Source organism: Balaenoptera borealis (assembly GCF_965194805.1).
Source record: "Balaenoptera borealis genome assembly, chromosome: 2".
Classification (NCBI taxonomy): Eukaryota; Metazoa; Chordata; class Mammalia; order Artiodactyla; family Balaenopteridae; genus Balaenoptera; species Balaenoptera borealis.
In genome coordinates this window covers 176321143-176339011 of record NC_138867.1, presented here as the reverse complement: position 1 = coordinate 176339011, position 17869 = coordinate 176321143, and the positions used below count along the sequence as shown (strand labels likewise).

At 53.4% G+C, this 17869-nt stretch overlaps 1 protein-coding gene across 4 annotated transcripts; it reads right to left on the bottom strand.

Annotated features, from left to right (window-relative positions):
- Nucleotides 1–25: 25 nt before the first annotated feature.
- Nucleotides 26–17835, bottom strand: CC2D1A (coiled-coil and C2 domain containing 1A). 4 transcript variants are annotated; one of them, XM_082381562.1, is made up of 29 exons: nt 17642–17835; nt 16139–16274; nt 14497–14612; nt 14338–14403; nt 13943–14077; nt 13625–13859; nt 8030–8154; nt 7641–7713; nt 7391–7462; nt 7168–7298; nt 7016–7088; nt 6185–6318; nt 5696–5810; nt 5442–5614; nt 4628–4750; nt 4486–4544; nt 4277–4393; nt 3065–3138; nt 2931–2989; nt 2761–2812; nt 2565–2664; nt 2387–2477; nt 1946–2083; nt 1790–1854; nt 1155–1218; nt 937–1063; nt 786–862; nt 645–692; nt 26–563 (listed from the first exon to the last, which is right to left on the bottom strand). In XM_082381562.1, exons 1-29 carry the CDS (start codon nt 17699–17701, stop codon nt 543–545), a joined length of 2859 nt encoding a protein of 952 aa, XP_082237688.1. In that variant the 5' UTR covers nt 17702–17835; the 3' UTR covers nt 26–542. The 4 variants fall into 4 exon arrangements, with proteins under 4 accessions (XP_082237688.1, XP_082237690.1, XP_082237689.1 ...); XM_082381564.1 differs by having other exon boundaries at nt 1790–1851; XM_082381563.1 differs by having other exon boundaries at nt 5696–5807.
- Between the last annotated feature and the right edge of the window lie 34 nt (nt 17836–17869).

Below are 17869 nucleotides of genomic sequence, written 5' to 3'. Positions count from 1 at the left end.
GCAAGAGCAAGAAACAAAGGCAGGACAGAGTGAGCCAGGTATGGCCCTGGCTGTTTATTCCGTGTGTCAGCCCTGGGGGCCCAGCTGGGCCAGGGCAACCCTCTGGGGAGCCAGCTGGGCTCTGGCTGGCCTCAGTGGCTTCTTTGGGGTGTGGGTGGGCGTCAGGGTTAAGGCTGGGGAGGGGCTGGAACTAAAGTGCTTGCAGGGGCCCTTGAGGTTTGGTCCTAGCCGCCCTCCCACCTCGGAGGCAGGCAAGTGGCCGCACACCCCTGGGCTGTGCAAACGGACTCTCTGGGGCCCACCCGGCCAGGCCTAGGTGAGGGGCACACACAGGCTGGCGGACACCGCCCCCAACGTCCCCTGCCAGGGAGGCTCCGGTCGGGCCAGGTGGGCCCAGCCGGGGGAACGTGTCCGTCCAGAGCCGATTTGTCCACTGATTGTCTGCTTGTCTGGTCTGAGGCTGTGGCCGTGTTAGCTCCTCCCAGCGCCGGGGCCTTGGGCCCGCTCCCGGCTCTCCAGGGGCCGCCCGCCCCTTCGGCCCCTCACCTGCGGAGCCGCTGCAGCTGAGGGGAGAGGCCACCGGGGTCAGGGTTGGGGACATGGCCACAGCTGCCCACCCCGTCCCCAATACCCAAGCCTCTCACCTCACTCTCGACCAGGTTCCGTCTATACAGTGCCTCCTTGGCAGCCTCCTGGGAGGCCAACAGGTGGTCAGTGGGCAGCCCCTGGCAGCCCTGGCCCCCCGGTCCCCCGATGCCCGCCCGCCCGGCCCGCCTGCGGCTCACCCTGCTGCCATCATTGCCCAGGCGCCGGGCGGCCTCTGTGTAGAACTGCAGTTGCCGCTCCAAGTGGGCCATGTACTCTGAGGGAGGGAGGGGGTCATGATGGGGCCCCCTGCCTCGCCCCTCCCCCACACACTCATCCCTGAGATCCTACCCCGCCGGATGCCGGGGCCCCCCTGCTCCAGCTGTGCCCTCTGCCACTGGCTGCGCTGTATGATGTCCTGGTACTGCTGGGCCACCTCGGGGGGCACTGGCCGCCGTGCCTGCCTGAAGGCCAGGATCTGCGTGGGTGCAGAGGGAGTTGTGAGGGCCCTGCCCGGGCCTGCAGACCCCCAATCCTGCCCCACTGAGCCTTGCAGGATGGGTACCCACCTTCCGCTCCAGACGCTCTTGGTCGAAGGCCAGTACGCTGAGACTATGCAGGGGCCGGGCTGATCTATGGGGTTGGGGAGGAGTGAGGGGCTGCAGGGATCTACCATCCACGACCCCATTAATTCAACAGACACACTGGGCACTGGGGAACAGTGGGAGACAAGCCAGGCCCACCCCTGTGTTGCTGAGTCCACAACCTAATACGGACAATGGTTGTACACCCAGGCAACTGTGGTGCCAGGTGTCAGGGAGGGCTTCCTGGAGGAGGTGAGAGCCAGGTTGGGACTCAAAGGAGGCAGAGTTGGGCAGAGGAGCAAGGAGATAGTGTGGGGATAGGGGTGCTCAGGACATTGTAACACAGAGAAGCCCAGAGGTCAGTGAAAACTAAGTGTATCCATGAACCAACAGGAGGAAGTGGGGAGAGAGAAGGCTGGACATATTGACGGAGATCACAAAAGGTCTTAAAGATCAAGCTGAGGAGTTTAAACTAGATGCTCCAGGAGGAGGGAAGCCAGGAAAGGTCTTGAAGCAGGGGAGAGACATGCTCCAATCTGTGCCTGATGGGAAGTTGTCCAGGACAGGCTGAGGTAAGAAGAAGGGGGTTCTCTCCAGCACAGCCGGGCCCAGCCACCTACCTGTTCCCTGGTTCCCTCACAGGAGCAGGCACGGGAGGGGCCTTCCCTTTGGGCCCAGCAACCTGCTTCAGAGGACAGAACCAGTCTGGTGAGCCTTGGCCCCCTTGAACCAAGCCTCCCTCCTTCCCTGGGGCTGCCGATGGGCAGGGGTCTCACTGTGGGCGCGGCTGCTGGCACGGGGTCGATGACCAGCCACCTCTCAGTTGTCGTCTCCAACTGCTGGGCCGTCAGTGGCTCCCGAATCCGGACCATCACCTCCAGCCGCCCCCCTGTGGGCCTGCGACCATCCAGGACCTGGGTGGGAGTGAGGGGAGCCTGTTAGGAAGCAGGCAGCGGCTGGAGGCTCAGGGCTGGGCTCAGGGAGACCAAAGCAACTTCCACAATACGAGTCCATGGGAACGGCTGACACACCAGCGGCTCCTAACGGAGCAGGGTGCTGAGGGTATTTAGGGCTGGGTAGCAGGGAGGTCTGGGGCTCCCGGGGAGGGGCTGGGTCAGCAGAGGGGACCCTTGGGGGCTCAGGGCAGGCAGCACCTGGGTGATGTTCATGAGCGGCACGGCCATACCGGAGCGTTCAGACGAATGTCCACCTCTCACCTCAAGGATCTCCCGGACCTCGCATGCTGTCTCCAAGGCGTCCAGCTTCAGCTGGGCTGTGCCCAGGACCCGGTCGGTCTTGAACAGCCCCCTGTGTGTGTGAGAGGGGACACGATGGTTGGCCCAGGGAAGCTCCCCCTCCTCTAGAGCCCATGCAGCACCTGCGGCCCCAGCTCACCCCTTGTGGACCACTTCGAACTTGATGCCTTTGGTCTGGATGGCCCTTCGGAAGCCACGGTGGCCGCGGTTGATGCAGAGTTTGAACTGCTCCTTGAACTCTGCCCAGGGAAGGAGGGAGGGAGGAGGGAGGAGGGAGGGGTCAGGCTACGGTCTCGTGGGCTTTCTGAGGAGGGCTGCCTCCCGCCAAGGCTCACCAGGGGAGTCTGTGTTCTTGATCACACTGGTCTTGTCTTTCTGAGCTTCTTCCTGTGACCGGACAGGAGGCGAAAAAGCTCAGGGGCTGAGGCCTGCCCTTGAACCCCTGCCAGACTCACTCCCGGGCCTGATGGGGCTTGAGCCCGTCCCTCCTCAGCTCCCCACATACCACATTGGGATAAGGGAAGTCGAACCGAACAAAGACATCCAGGTCACCGGGGGACAGCCCTGTGGGCAAATGAGGGTCAGAGCTGGGCAGAGGGGTGGACCCCACGGCCCCACCCCTGCCTGACGCCCCCTCACCTGGGGGTGTGGGCAAGTTGATGCCCTTCACGATGAACAGGAGCATGTCGTTGCTGCTGAGGTCAGGGAAGATCCTTCCAGGAGGGCGGGCAAGAGACAGAGGCACCTCAGTGCCACAGCCTGCCCGCCTTCTCTGCCCTCCCCCCAGTCTCTTAGGGGTGTCTCAGCTCCTAGGCTTGAGTTTTAGGACCAGACAGACTAGAATTCTCTAGCCAGGTCCACCACTGGCTACCTTCTGAGTCCTTTCTCCACTCTGCACATATTTATTTGGGACTTACTCTGCACCAGCCAGTGGCCCTAGCTGCTGTGGGACCTTCTCTTTCTTTGACAGTATTTCTTGAGCATCTACTACATGCCAGCCAGTGTCTTCACTGCTGGGGATACAGAAGTAAACGAGGCAGACCCCACGCCTTTGCTCATGGAGCCGGGGCTAGCTGAGTGGACAGATGACCCATGAATATATAAATAAGCAAACAAAACAACAACAACTCTGCAGAGAATTAAAACAGGGGAGAGAGTGGAGTGTGCTCAGGAGGGGCTGCTTTAGACAGAGTGACCAGGGAGGGCCTCTCACGGGAGGTAACATCACAGGTGACTCTGAACGTCGAGAAGAGGCCGCTACGTGGTAACCTGCCTAAGAGAGTCTGCGCAGAGGAAACAGCTAGTGCAAAGGTCCTGAGTGGGAACACGGCTGGTGTGTCTGATTGACCAAAAAGAGGTCTTTGTGGCAGGAGGTGAGTGACGTGGGGACGGTGGGAGGAGATGAAGTGAAAGAGAGCCAGGCTATGCAGATGTAGGGGAGCCGGGGTAAGGGGTGTGGGTTATCCTAGATGGGGATCTTGGGTTATCCCAGTGGCTGCACCTAATCTCATCGGTAAGTGGGAAAAAACGATCCCGGCTCCCTGGGAGTCTCCTGTAAGAAGACTTAACAGGAGCAGGACCAAGATCACCATCCCACGGGCTTGCCCGGGCCTTTGGGCCCAGGCACATGTCTGCAGTCACTAGATCATCCCCATTTCCACATGTGTCACTGTCAACACCCCAGTGCCGTCCTTCGCTCGCGCGTCACGTCTGCCTCAGGACCCCTGCGCGCACTGCGCTCCCCCCAGCTCCCCGAACTCTACTCCAGGGGCAAGTCCTCTGCTGGCTTCCGGGGAGCACAAACCCCTCTCCAAAGGGCTGGCGGGGGGCGTCTCGTCTCAGGGGCCTTACTTGATGACGCTGAAGGTTCTCTGCTCAAAGCGAGCAGTGGGCGTGGGGAGACCCCGGGCAAAGGCCTGCTTCAGGGTCTCCATGCTCCGCTTGCAGTCGTCCGCCAGCTTCTCAAATCTGCCGGCAAGAGGGCCCTGCTCAGGTCCCGGGTCCCAGGGGCAGGCTGGGGGTGCAGATGTCTGGTGGGGATGGGGGGTGGGGCTTCTTACTTGCTGGTTTCAGCGATGTTGCCCAGGTGGGTGAACTGGTTGGAGTGGTTCAGGCACATCTGGGGGAGCAGAAGAAAGTGAGGGGAGGGTTGGGGGGGGGCCGTGCCCTTGTAGCGACTTGGGCAGGGAATCCCCCTATCACCTCGTGCTGCTGCCTTATGAGCTTGGTGAGTTCACCGTAGCGCCGGACAGACTCCTGAGACAGACCTGGGCCGGGCCGCTGGACCAGGGCGAAGTCGTCCTTGTTGACAGGGGCGGGCGGCACCTGGGGAGGACGAGGCTCATGAGGTAGGGTCTGCGGGTCAGCACGGAGCAGGTCCACCCAGGGCTCTGCCGAAACGTCACCCCTCCTTAAAGAGGCCTTCCCTGACTATGGCTTCATCCCCTGTCCCTGTTCTTTCTTCTTTCCCAAGGAGAAAAGTAATGCTCAAAGAGAAGTGGATGGTCCTGCCCCAAATGGCAGAATCTGCTATCCATTTTCCCCCAAGTCTGATCCCCACCCCCTCTTCCCTAGTAATGGAGTCCTGCCTGGGCACACAGCAAGAGACTACATGTCCCAGTCTCCGCTGCAGCTAGGTGTGGCCATGTGACTCAGTTCTGGACAATGGGAGGCAAGCAGAAGTGATGGCAACTCCATGTAACTTCTCATAGCCTGGATGCAGACAAGGCATCAAACCACTTTGACCATGTGGACAAGACCTAGGGCGTGGCAGAGCAACAAGATAAAAGAACCTGGGCCCTGAAGGGCTTTGTCTTTTAGAGACCAGAATGCCCTGAATGTTACATGCAAGAAACATAAATGTCTGTCTGGTTTCAGCCACTGTCCTGGGGAGGCCTATTTGTTTCAGCAGCTTAACCTGGACGCTGACTAATACACTCCAAGTCACATGGCTGCTACGTGGCATGAGCCTGAAGGGTGAGTGCTTGGGAAGGTCCAGCCCGCCTAGAGGGTTCACCTTGGCGATGTCCACAGGCAGCCCGTTGCGTGAGGCCTCCAGCATGGGCTCCAGCCCCTTGGCCTGGCGCAGGTGCATCTTGGCGCCCTCCATGTCATTCTTCTGCTTGGCTCGCAGCGCCGCCTGTAGGAGCTGCTTCCTGCGGCCCTCCAGGAAGGCCAGCTGCTGCTGGGCTGTGGGCACAGGGGCGTCTGAGGGTGCTGCCCAACCCATGGCCAGGCAATAGGCAGCCCAGGTGGGGCAGGTGTACCTACCTCTGGTGGATGTGCCTTTGGGAGCTGCTTTGGCTGCTGGGGCAGATCCTGACGGGGGTGCCTTTGAAGGTGGGGCTTTGGGCTGGGCTGTGGGGGCTGCAGGGCTGTTGCGCTGCTGAGGGATAGAGAGGAAGTCAGAGCTTTCCCAGCACCTGTGATGAGTCCACTCCCCACAGGGTCAGGGCCCGACACTGACAACACTGACCGTCTTAGTTTCTGTTTCCTCAGCACTGAACACAACACGTGATCTTGTTCACACTGAATCTTTGCAACAGCCCTGGGAGGTAGGGACTATTACTGTGCTCAGTTTACAGAGGAGGAGCCCGAGGGTCGAGGGTCGGAGAGCAAAATGACTTGCCCACGGCCACACAGCCAGGAAGCGGCAGGGCCGGATGTGTGGCCGGTTCTTTCTGGCTCGAGGCCAGGGCTGCTTGGGCTTGGCTTTGCTGCCACTCCCTTGCCTCACCCCAAGGCCCCGGCCCCTCACACCTTCTTAGGCTCCTCATCCTCTTCGTCCTCGGGGCCTTCATCCTGGTTGGCCAGCTTCATGGCAGTCTCTAGGACTCCCACCAGGCTCTGCTGGGTGGGCTCGGTGGCCTCCAGGCCCTGGATCGGGGGAAAGCCTGGGCGGCCAGTTGGGACCCGATCAGGAGGGAGAGGCCCACACCATAATGGCGGAGACTCAGGTTCCTCCCCCGATAAGGAGCCTCAGGCCGTTGAATCTACTTTGCATGTAAGAAAGGAGATGCTGCTGGTTGGGTGGAGATGCCAGACCATCCCAACCTCCCTCCTGCCCTTCCTCTTGCCTGACCCCGGCTGGGTCTTGACCAGACTCCAACAAGCAAGCCCTGTGTGAGGTAGTGTGCTGGGCATAAGAGGTAGTCTTGGGCCTGGAGGGACTCCCACGGGACCAAGGTGCAGACACATAATTGCTCTCATGGGGGACACACAGGCAGCTCTGAGATCCCAGAGGACGCCTCCTACCCACTGGGGGGCTGATGGGAGGCTGAGCAGGTACCTGTAAAACTGAGAGCTGGTGACTAGGAAGGAGTTGAGTCAAACAAAGAAGAAATGGAGGCAGCAGGCAGTGGTGGGCTGGTGAACAGGCTCTCCAAGTAAAACCTCCTGATTTTTAGTGTTTGCCAATTTCCGTGGTATAAACTCTCCCATTGTGACTGATTTTAAGCTACCAATTGTCTAACAAGCTTGCAGAATTTCTGAATGTGCAAGCCATCGGCTCCCTGAGACTGCAGAGTCGGAAGGAATAGCACCTGCAAAGGCTCAGAGGTTGGAGGGGTAGGGGCCGGGGGCGGGGCCTACCCGGGGGCACAGGCAGCTCAGCCACATCCACGGCTCGGCCAGCCTTGTGGGCTCGGATGGCATCTTGGTATTGCTGCAGGGAACGCAGGTGTTAGGGCTTCCTGGGCAAGGTTTCCAGGGGCTGCCGACTCGCCCACTTGGTCTCCACGCACCTTAACAATGCGCTCGTGCATGCGAGCCTTCCGCTGGTCCCCCTTGGTCTTCGCCTGAGCCGCGGCCACACAGTACCGCTCCATCCGCTGCTCCAGCGCCTCCAGGAGAGTCCTTGGGGGTGCAGGAACCTCTGGGCCAGACCAGGGGGTAGAGTTAAGAGTCTAGGGGCGGGGAGACTGTCTTGCTCTGGCTAGCTCACCCCACAGGGTCCCAGAAGCCTACCTGGCATGGAGGGCACGACGGCAGGAGTTGGAGGCTGTGGTGGCAGTGATGGTGGGTCTGGGGGCAGCTGGTCTGGGGGCAGAGAGGTCCAGTCCAGTGGGGGGCTTGCTTGTGGCCGCCCTTTCCCCCACCAGGCTGGCATGGCCTGAGGGTGGGGTCCCTGGGCCTGACCAACAGGGGCGGCAGCATTAGAAAGAACTTCGTGGAGGCCTCCAGCGGTCCTGGAGGGTGGGCAGGGTGGGGTCCTCACCAGGTGGAGGGGGCAGGCGTGACAGGTCCACAGGCTCGCCCCGGCTCAGGGCCTCCAAGACAGCGTCAAAGCTCTGGGAAAAGGAAGATCAGGGGAAGAGGCTGCAGCTGGGGGCCAGGACCCTGAGGGGAGTCTCTATGCTCTGCCCGCAACAGAGGACTCCTCGCTCTGTGCCTTCCTTTGCAGCAACTTGCTCAAGCCTCTTCCAGACACTTATGCCCATTTCACAGAGAGGGTAAACTGAGCCTTCAAGAGTTGCAGCAAACTACAGCTACGGAGTGACCAGGATTCAAATCTGTCTGACTCCAGAGCCCCTGTTCTTTGCCATCACGCAATGTCAGGAGCATCCTGTCCTCTCCCTCCGACCCTGTCCGTCAGTCTGGGCATACCTTGGCCACGCGGAAGTGTCTTGCGGCAGTGGCGGTATCTCCCTGCTGCTTGGCGCGGAGGGCGGCCAGCTTGTACTCGCGCTGGCGGCTCTGCAACTGGGCCAGGGGGCCAGGGCTGCAGGGACCTGGGAGGGGGAACAGCACGCAAACCATTTCTACTTAATTCTCACAACAAAGACTGCTCTTAGGCCCACCTTATAGATTTGAGAATTAAGGCTCAGAGAGGGGATACTGCCTCCCCAAGGTCACACAGCCTGAAGATGGCATGGTGGGGACTCAACCGCACGATTGTCAGTCTCTGGAGCCATTGCTGTTTTGCCCCCAAGAGAATTCTGGAAAATTTTATGTAGCCTTACACATTTTTAAGTTGACATCGAAAACTTTTCATTTTAAGTTGAAAAAGTAGCAAGGGTTGTCATTCCCAGTGTCTCCAAATATTGACATTCGATAAAGAAAACCATCACACCACTCTTTTAAATCAAACGTATCCTAACTACTACGGTGATTTGAAACTCACCAATATTCCCTTTTTATTTTTTCAAATTGTGGTAAAATACACATAACATAAAATTTACCATCTTAACCCTTTTTAAGTGTACAGTTCAGTGGCATTAAGTACGTTCACATTGTTGTGCAACATTCACCACCGTCCATCTCCAGAACTCTTTCATCTTCCCCAACTGAAACTCTGTCCCTATAAACACTAACTCCCTATCCCCTCTCCCCTCTCCCCTGGCACCCACCATTCTACTTTCTGTCTCTACGAATTTGACTCCTTTAGGGACCTCCTATAAGTGGAATCATACAGTATTTGTCCTTCTGTGACTGGCTTATTTCACTCAGCATAATGTCCTCAAGGTTCATCCATGTTGTAGCAGGTGTCAGAATGTCCTTTTTTTTTTTTTTTTTAAGGGTGAATACTATTCCATTGCATGAATGGACCACACTTGTTTATCTATTTACAAGCATACCTCTGAGATATTTCGAGTTTGGTTCCGGACCACCACAATAAAGCAAATACCGCAATAAAGTGAGTCACTGAATTTTTTTTGGTGTCCCAGTGCATATAAAAGTTACTACACTATACCGTAGTCTATTAAGTGTACAATAGAATTATGTCTAAAAAACCAACGTACATACTTTAGTATAAAAATATTTTATTGTTAAAAAATGCTAACTACCAACGGAGCCTTTAGCAAACTGTAGCAGTAACATCAAAGATCACTGATCACAGATCCCCATAACAAATATAATAATAATGAAAAAGTTTGAAATACTGTGAGAATTGCCAACATGTGACAGAGAGACACAAAGTGAGTAAATGCTGTTGGAAAAATGGCGCCAATAGACTAGCTAAAAGCGCGGTTGCCACCAACCTTCATTTTGTAAAAAACCGCAATATCTGTGAATCGCAATAAAGCAAAAACTAGAAAAAACGAGGTGTGCCTGTATCTGTCAATAGACACTGTGATTCTTCTACCTTTTGACTATTGTGGATAATACTGCTAAGAACACAAGTGTACAAATACCTCTCCATGTCCTTGCTTTCAATTCTTTTGACTATATACCAACATTTACTTTTTTTTTTTTTTTTTTTTTGGCTCGGTAAAAATTTTTAATTTCTTATATAAAAAATAGCAAAGTTAAAACTGACTGGGGAAAAATATATAGAAAAAGGTAAAAATTATTTTTTGCTATTTTATTAGTCTCCTGTTGCTGCTGTAACAAATTACTGCAAGGTGAGTGGGTTGAAACAACGCAAACCAACATTTACTATTTAAATATATGTCAGGGTTCACATTTAGCAATCAGGAATTTCAGATCTTCTTTTGACTATATACCAACATTTACTATTTAAATATATGCCAGGGTTCACATTTAGCACTCGGGAATTTCAGATCTTCCCTTATTTACATCCACATCTCCCGCAGAACTGTATCCTAACATGACATATGTGGGTACTTGAAAGGCTTTTTTTGACAACCCCATTGTACATTTAAATGTACATCTATGCACTGTATCAGCAAAGTTGGGAAACAGGATTAAATGGCTTATTAAACAGTATGTTAGTTACAGTTTCAAACAATATGCTCAGTTTTTAGGGGAAGTATCCCTAAATTGAAAGCAATAGGTACAATTGTCAGTATATAAAAAAAAATACAATAGATACACCACCCAGTGTCCAGAAATACTAGAAACACCTGAAAAACAGCATGCATTGTACTTTTTCAGACTGACAACTGGACCCACTGCTTTAGTTTTGGAGGACTTGTCTGAAGAGGTGTCTAAAACACCTTAACGTTCTTTTTAAATTGAGGTATAATTAATTTACTACGTTGTGTTAGTTTTAGGTGCACAGCAAACTGATTCAGTTATTTATATATATATATTTATTTATTTATTCTTTTTCAGATTCTTTTCCATTATAGGTTATTACAAGATACTGAGTACAGTTCCCTGTGCTATACAGTAGGTCTTTGTTGTTTACCTATTTTCTATTTTATATATAGTAGTGTGTATCTGTTAATCCCAAACTCCTAATTTATCTACCCCTCTCCCCAACACCTTGACATCTGATTGGCTTTGTTTACTGCCATCGCAAGTCTCTGTGTTAAAGAATTTTTCTTCCAGGATAGAATTACTGTTACAATTATTATCAGCACGAAATTGAGCAAAGCCTAAATATATTGAGCTTTTTTGACAAATAATTTTATATACTAAGAGTAAAATTTTATTGGCAAGGCAGCTCTTGCTGACACGGCGGTGGCTGGATCCACCTCCTAACATTTATCTCCTGTTTCCTTGTTTATTCTTTTCCTACTTTCCTTTTTTGTTTTTAATATGTAGAGAAACCTGCTTCACATCAACAAATAGACGGAAAGAGACAGTCTTATTATTGTGATGTCACGTGATTCTCAGAGCCCCTGCCCAGCTACATACCAAATACTCCATTATGAAAAATTGTTGATGATTTCAGCTGAGAAGCTCAGATGATGATTTCTGATAGTCGTCCTTGAACTTTGCCAAAAACAAAAGCTTAGAAACCAGCCTGGCTGCGGAAAGATTTAGAGACCAGGGGTTCACTTTCTGAACCCCAGGCCAGTGTTTCAAGTATCTCTTTGGTTCTCACCAGGGCAGCGTTTGCCCCTGGGGCAGATCCCCATGTTCCTTTCCTAAAGGGGGAGAAGGGAGGTTGGGGGAAAGAAACTTCTTGGGAGGTGCGTCCTCCAGCAGGTGAGTTTTACAGGAAAGACAGACAAGCTGAGGGCTTGGGAATTATTCACTCAAAACCCTATGTGTGGGAATCAAAAAATCTACAAACAATAAATGCTGGAGAGGGTGTGGAGAAAAGGGAACCCTCCTTCACTGCTGGTGGGAATGTAAATTGGTACAGCCACTATGGAGAACAATATGGAGATTCCTTAAAAAACTAAAAATAGAGCTGCCATATGATCCAGCAATCCCACTCCTGGGCATACATCTGGAGAAAACCATAATTTGAAAGGATACATGCTACAGGGTGAAGTAAGTCAGGAAGAGAAAAACAAATACCGTATGCCAACACGGAACCTAAAAAAATGGTTCTGAAGAACCTAGGGGCAGGACAAGAATAAAGACACAGATGTAGAGAATGGAGTTGAGGACATGGGGAGGGGGAAGGGTAAGCTGGGACGAAGTGAGAGAGTGGCATGGACATATATACACTACCAAATGTAAAACAGATAGCTGGTGGGAAGCAGCCACATAGCACAGGGAGATCAGCTCGGTGCTTTGTGACCACCTAGAGGGGTGGGATAGGGAGGGTGGGAGGGAGACGCAAGAGGGAGGGGATATGGGGATGTATGTATACATATAGCTGATTCACTTTATTATACAGCAGAAACTAACAAAACATTGTAAAGCAATTACACTCCAATAAAGATATTAAAAAGAAAAAAAGGATACATGCACCCCCAACGTTCATTGCAGCACTATTTACCACAGCCAGGACATGGAAGCAACCTAAATGTCCATCAACAGCGGAACGGATAAAGAAGGTGTGGTACAGGGACTTCCCTGGTGGCGAAGTGCTTAAGAATCCGCCTGCCAATGCAAGAGACACGGGTTCGAGCCCTGGTCTGGGAGGATCCCACATGCCGTGGAGCAACTAAGCCTGTGCACTACAACTACTGAGCCTGCGCTCTAGAGCCCACGAGCCACAACTACTGAGCCCACGTGCCACAACTACTGAAGCCCACGCGCCTAGAGCCCACGCTCCACAACATGAGAAGCTATGGCAATGAGAAACACGTGCACTGCAACAAAGAGTAGCCCCTGCTCGCCACAACTAGAGAAAGCCTGCTCGCAGCAACAAAGACCCAACGTAGCCAAAAATAAATAAATAAATAAATAAATTAATTAGTTAACTAAAAAAAAGAAAAAAGAAGATGTGGTACATATATACAATGGAATATTACTCAGCCATAAAAAAGGACAAAATACTGCCATTTGCAGCGACACGGACGGACCTAGAGATTGTCATACTGAGTGAAGTAAGTCAGAGAAGGACAAATATCATATGATATCAGTTATATGTGGAATCTAAAAAAAGAGTACAAATGAACCTATTTATGAAACAGAAATTGAGTCACAGATGTAGAAAACAAACTTATGGTTACCAGGGGGTAAGGCGGGGGAGGGGGGAGGGATAAACTAGGAGACTGGGACTGACATATACACACTATTATATATAAAACAAATAACCAATAAGAACGTCCTGTAAAGCACAGAGAACTCTACTCAATACTCTGTAATGATCTATATGGGAAAATAATCTAAAAGAGAGTGGATATATTAACATGCATAACTGACTCACTTTGCTGTACAGCAGAAACTAACACAACATTGTAAATCAACTATACTCCAATACAAAAATTTAAAAAAAAACCTAAAAGGTCTTGAGGTTCTGAACACTGTCAATGTGAAAAAAAATAAAGAGGTCATGATTAAAATTACAGTGACTAATAATGTTGTGTTCCTGTTAAAATCAAACAAAAAAACCCCCCAAAACCCTATGTGTGGGAATGTTACTCTGCCATAGAAAGGAATGGAGTTCTGACACACACACTGCAACATTATGCTAAGTGACGGAAGCCAGACACAGGAGGGCAAAGAGTGGACGGACGATTCCACTTATGTGAAATGTCTACAGCGGCAAACCCATAGGGACAGAAAGTAGAATGGAGGTTACTAGGGGCTGGGAGAGAGAGAATGGGGAGTTAGCATTTAATGGAGACAGAGTTTCCGTTTGGGGTGAGGAAAAAGTTTTGGAAACAGAGGTGCTGACTGAGCAATATTGTGAATAAGCCAAATGCCTCTCAATTGCACATTGAAACATGGTTAAATAGCAAATGTGTTGTTAAATATATTTTACTGCCACCACACACACAAAACCTCTCTGTGAGCTCATGTCCCCCCTGGAAGGTAGGCTCCAGGGAGGGAAGGGTGTTAAAAATATCTAACAATCAGTGCCGGGCCTGCAACCCCGCAGAGGGCCCTACCACTGAATAAACACCCGGCCCATCCCACGTCAGCCCAGTCCTGTCCTTGGCCTACCTGAGGGCAGCTGGGGCTTAGCGGAGACCAGCGTTGAGGCTGGGGCAGTTGAAGGAGGACCCTCCACGATGACCTGGGAATCTGGGGCCGGTGGGTTCGTAGGGACCGGCTGACTGGGTGCTGGGGTGTGGCTGGGCGTAGCCACTGGGCCCTTCCCCACAGCCACAGGCGGCGGGATGTCCCCTTCATCGATGGCTTTCCCCTTCTGGACAGAGGCCAGCAGGTTTTCAAGTGTCTGGGAGAAGATGTGAATGTGGGTTTGGGAGGGGCCTGGAGCTGGGTGGTGAGGCCCCAGAACCCTCCCATCTGCCCGCTCACCTTAAGCCCCCGGTCGTAGCGCCGCATCTTGGCACCATCTCCGGCTTGCCTGGCGCTTTCAATCGCTGTCTGGTAGAGGGCCAGCCTCTCCTGCAAGGTGGTCTCCAACCCTGGGCTGGGGGTTGTGGCCTTTGGCTGCGGGAGGGGCCGAGCACACAGTCTGGGCAGTGACCCCACCCGGGCCCGCCCTGACATCTTGCTCGGTTGAGTACCTACTGTATACCAGGCATGTTGCTACCCTAACCCCGAAGGGGCAGAAATCATCCTCCCATTCCCCAGGGCAGAGAACTGGGGCTCAGTGGGGTCCCGCCACCTGCGTGAGGTCCCATGGCTGAGAGGGGAAGAGGAAGGCCTTGAACCCTGGGCTGCAGGGACCAGTGTCTTCGGACGTATACCTGGGCCACAGGAGGGTGGGACTCCAAAGCCTTCTGTTCCTCCCCAAGGACCTCATTCAGTTCCGCCTGCAGGGACACACAGCCGGGGGCCAGTCGTGAGGGCCTGCCAGACGGGGCAGCAACGGAAGGGAGGTGCTCTGCCCCATCCTGGGTGCTCACCAGCAGGTCATCATCAGCCTCCACATCCTCCTCGTCCGTCCCCTCCTCCTCCTCCTTGTCCGGGTCTCTCATGCACAAGCTGGCCATCTTCTCAATGGCCTCCATGGGCAGGGGACCTAGAGGCAGGGGGAGGCCCCAGCTGGACCGGGATCCTTCAAGAGTCCGCAGCCTCCCGTCCTGGTCACCCACGGCCCCGAAAAATAGGGTCGCAGGCGGTGGGGCAGCATGTCCCCCTCCTGGCCCTTCATGGCACCCCACTGCCCTCGGGCCAGCCAGGCATGATCCCCCTCCCCGCCAATCTCCCTGCTCTCATCTCTTCCTTATCCCGCCTGAGTTGGAACCCCAGATCTGCAACTTTCTCACTGTGGGAACTTGGGCAAGTCACTTCACCTCTCTGGGCCTTAGTCTTCACATCTGTTGGATGGGGACAACAATAGTCTCTCCCTCATAGGTAGCTTGTGGGGACTAAGGGTAAATGAAGCTCTTAGAACAGCATACTGTCAGCATTTTGTTGTTCATGTTATTCTCGTTATCCGCGGTATCCATGTGCTATAAAGTTGCCGCAAACATGGAATGAGCGAATACTGAACCATTGTCCCTGGAGGAAATACAGCATTAGGTTCCCGTGAGCCTCTGGGCACATTTCTGTCAACCAGTCAATACATAACCTTGTCTTATGTGTGTTTCTATTTAAAAACACCTTATTTAATATATACTGTTGATTCATTAACATTGAACTCGAGGCCAACAGCACTACGCTTGGGGGCTATGTGGATTCACAAAATCACCAACAAAAAGCACAAAAATGAGAAAAATGTGGCATTAAACAGACCAAGGAAAGGACACTTATTTATGCGCTGAGACAAGAAGGCGGAGTGTCGCCTCAGCTGGGAACGTGCACATCGGGTGACTCAAGCTTTTTGCAGCTCTGTGCACGTCTGTGAATGACTGCAAAAGTACTACAAGCACTGATTTGGGGGTTACAAATAAATTTAAGCCAGTAGGTGAAATCACAAATTCAGAATCCGTGAATAACGAGTATCATCTGCGTTAGCTAGAAAGTGTAAAGGCTCCGTCTGCCCCGAGCTCCAGCCCCACCTGACCACTGCAGAGTCCCCTGGCCCCTGCCATCTCCTCCAGGGCCTCTGCGTGTGCTGTGACCCACCCCCCCAGAAGCAGTCCCCCACTCTTCACCTGGCCCTCCCCACTGCAGGTGCCTCCTCCGGGAATCCAGTCCAGCTCACAGGTCTCCCCCATTGCTCTGTGCCTTCCCCATCCCAGCCCCGATCACAGAACAGTGGGTTGGAGGACGTGCCACGTCCTGTGTGAAATGCCTGATGAACACTACAAGATTAACTCCTGTGATGTAAGTGTGGTCATTATTCCCATTTTACAAACAGGGAAACGGAGGCCCACACAGGTGCTGGAATTCATCAAGTCACACAGCCAGTAAGTTGCAAAGGTGGGATTCGAATCCTCATTCTCGGTCCAGAGTTGATTGCTTAACTCTTACCCAGACTGTGGATGTCAGAAGGGCAGGCACCTTCTCTGTCTCCATTTCACCATCGCCCCAGCGCCCAGCTCCAAGCCCCGCCCACAGCGGGAGCTCAGAAAATGTTCAGAGGTGTGTTGAGAGTCTCACCTTTGCCTTTAAGCTTCTCCAGGGCTTGGGGCCGGCCCCCCACCAAAGCCAAGAACTCAGCCTCCAGTTCCTGATCGTTAACTCCGTCCTCAGGGATCATCAGGCCATCTGGGGAGAGGTCAACTAGCAGGCCCAGCTGTGGGAACAATGGGGGTTCAGTCAGACCTTGGGATGCACCCCAGCTAGCTAGAGGCAGCCATGATGGACCTGGAGTCCCCTTGGAAGGAAGGGAACCCAGAGCTGGGGAAAGCCATTTCCCTGGGGAGTGCCAGGAGGCCGGAACAGGCCCAGAACACAACACATGTCCCAAGGTGGGCAGGCCCTCTGGCACAGATCAACATGGGGCAAAGGGCAGCTGGAGAGACTCAACTGCCAGCTCTGAGCCCACACCCATGATGTGCTGCTAGCCAACGTCAGTGGGGAAAGAAGGCCCCACACCTTGCCCCACAGCAAAGCCACTCTGCACACCTTGGTTTTTCCTTTCCAGCATCTTTGGCAGAGCGAGCCATGAAGGAAGGCTGGAGGCGTCAAGAGCAAATAGAAGCCCAGACAACGTAGAAGTTGGAATTGGGGGCTTTGCTGTGTAACATACCTGTCTTCCTATCCTATCCTGGTTAATGACCAACCATAATGTGATAATATCAGGTTGAAGTACACAAAATTACCCCCCTTTCTTTGGATCAAAAATGGCCAAATATTGGCAATCATATATGTCTTCATCTAATAGTAATAATGATGATGACGACACTTATTGAGTGCTATGTTCTAGCACTTTCCATAAACTATCTCAATGAATTTTCGCAACTATCCTGTGACATAAGGACTCTTAGGGACTCCATTTTACAGATGAGGAAACTGAGGCTTAGAGTGGTGAAGGCAAGTGTCCAACGTGTAGAAGCCAGGAGGGAACTTCAAGTCACTCAGACTGTTATACCTGGGCACTAAGTTATGACCTGAGCTCCTTCCATCAAAGCTGAGAAAAATCAAACTCTCCCAGTGCCTGGGGCAAAGGCAATGAGGGAGGGAGAAGGGGCCCAACCACAGTTCTATGGGCTCATGGCAGCAGCTCTGGATTTGTGCTTAGCTCTGGCCAAGCATTTAATCCCTATGACCTCGGGCAGGTGCCTTCACCTCTCTGGGTCTCAGTGTCCTCATGTGTACAATGGGAATAAAAGAGTCTTACCTGGCCAGGCTGATGCGAGGGTTCCACGAGTGTTCAGGCCAGGAGACCCATAACTGTCTTTCTTACCCCAGGTCCGAGGCCTTCCCCTCCCGGACTGGAGCTGCTGCGGCAACAGGTGGCCCTGAGCCCTGGGAGGGGCGCCAGGAGCTGGGGAGCCGGGGCCAATAGGCCGCACTTTGGGGGTCGAACCTAACCAGGGGGGCGGGGACCGCGGCTCACCTGGGGTGGAGATCTGGCTCCCCTGGGGGTGGGGCCCTCCCTTGAATGTGTGACAAGGGTGGGAAGGGTCCCCTGGGCTGGGCCGTGGGGTACAGACTCACCTGGCGGGCGGTGGCGGCTCCTCGGCCCGGGGGTCCCGGGGGTCCCTTCCTCTTGTGCATCTTCCAGGCTGGATACTCGGACCACCGGACCCCTGGCCTGGCCTCCCCCGGGGCCTATGGCCGCGCACGCGCCCTTCCTGAGTCCCACGCCCCTCGTTGGCGCCCCGCGACCGCCGACCTCGCGCCCTCGGCCGCCCGGGTGGCCGACCCACTTCCGCCTCGGCCCTT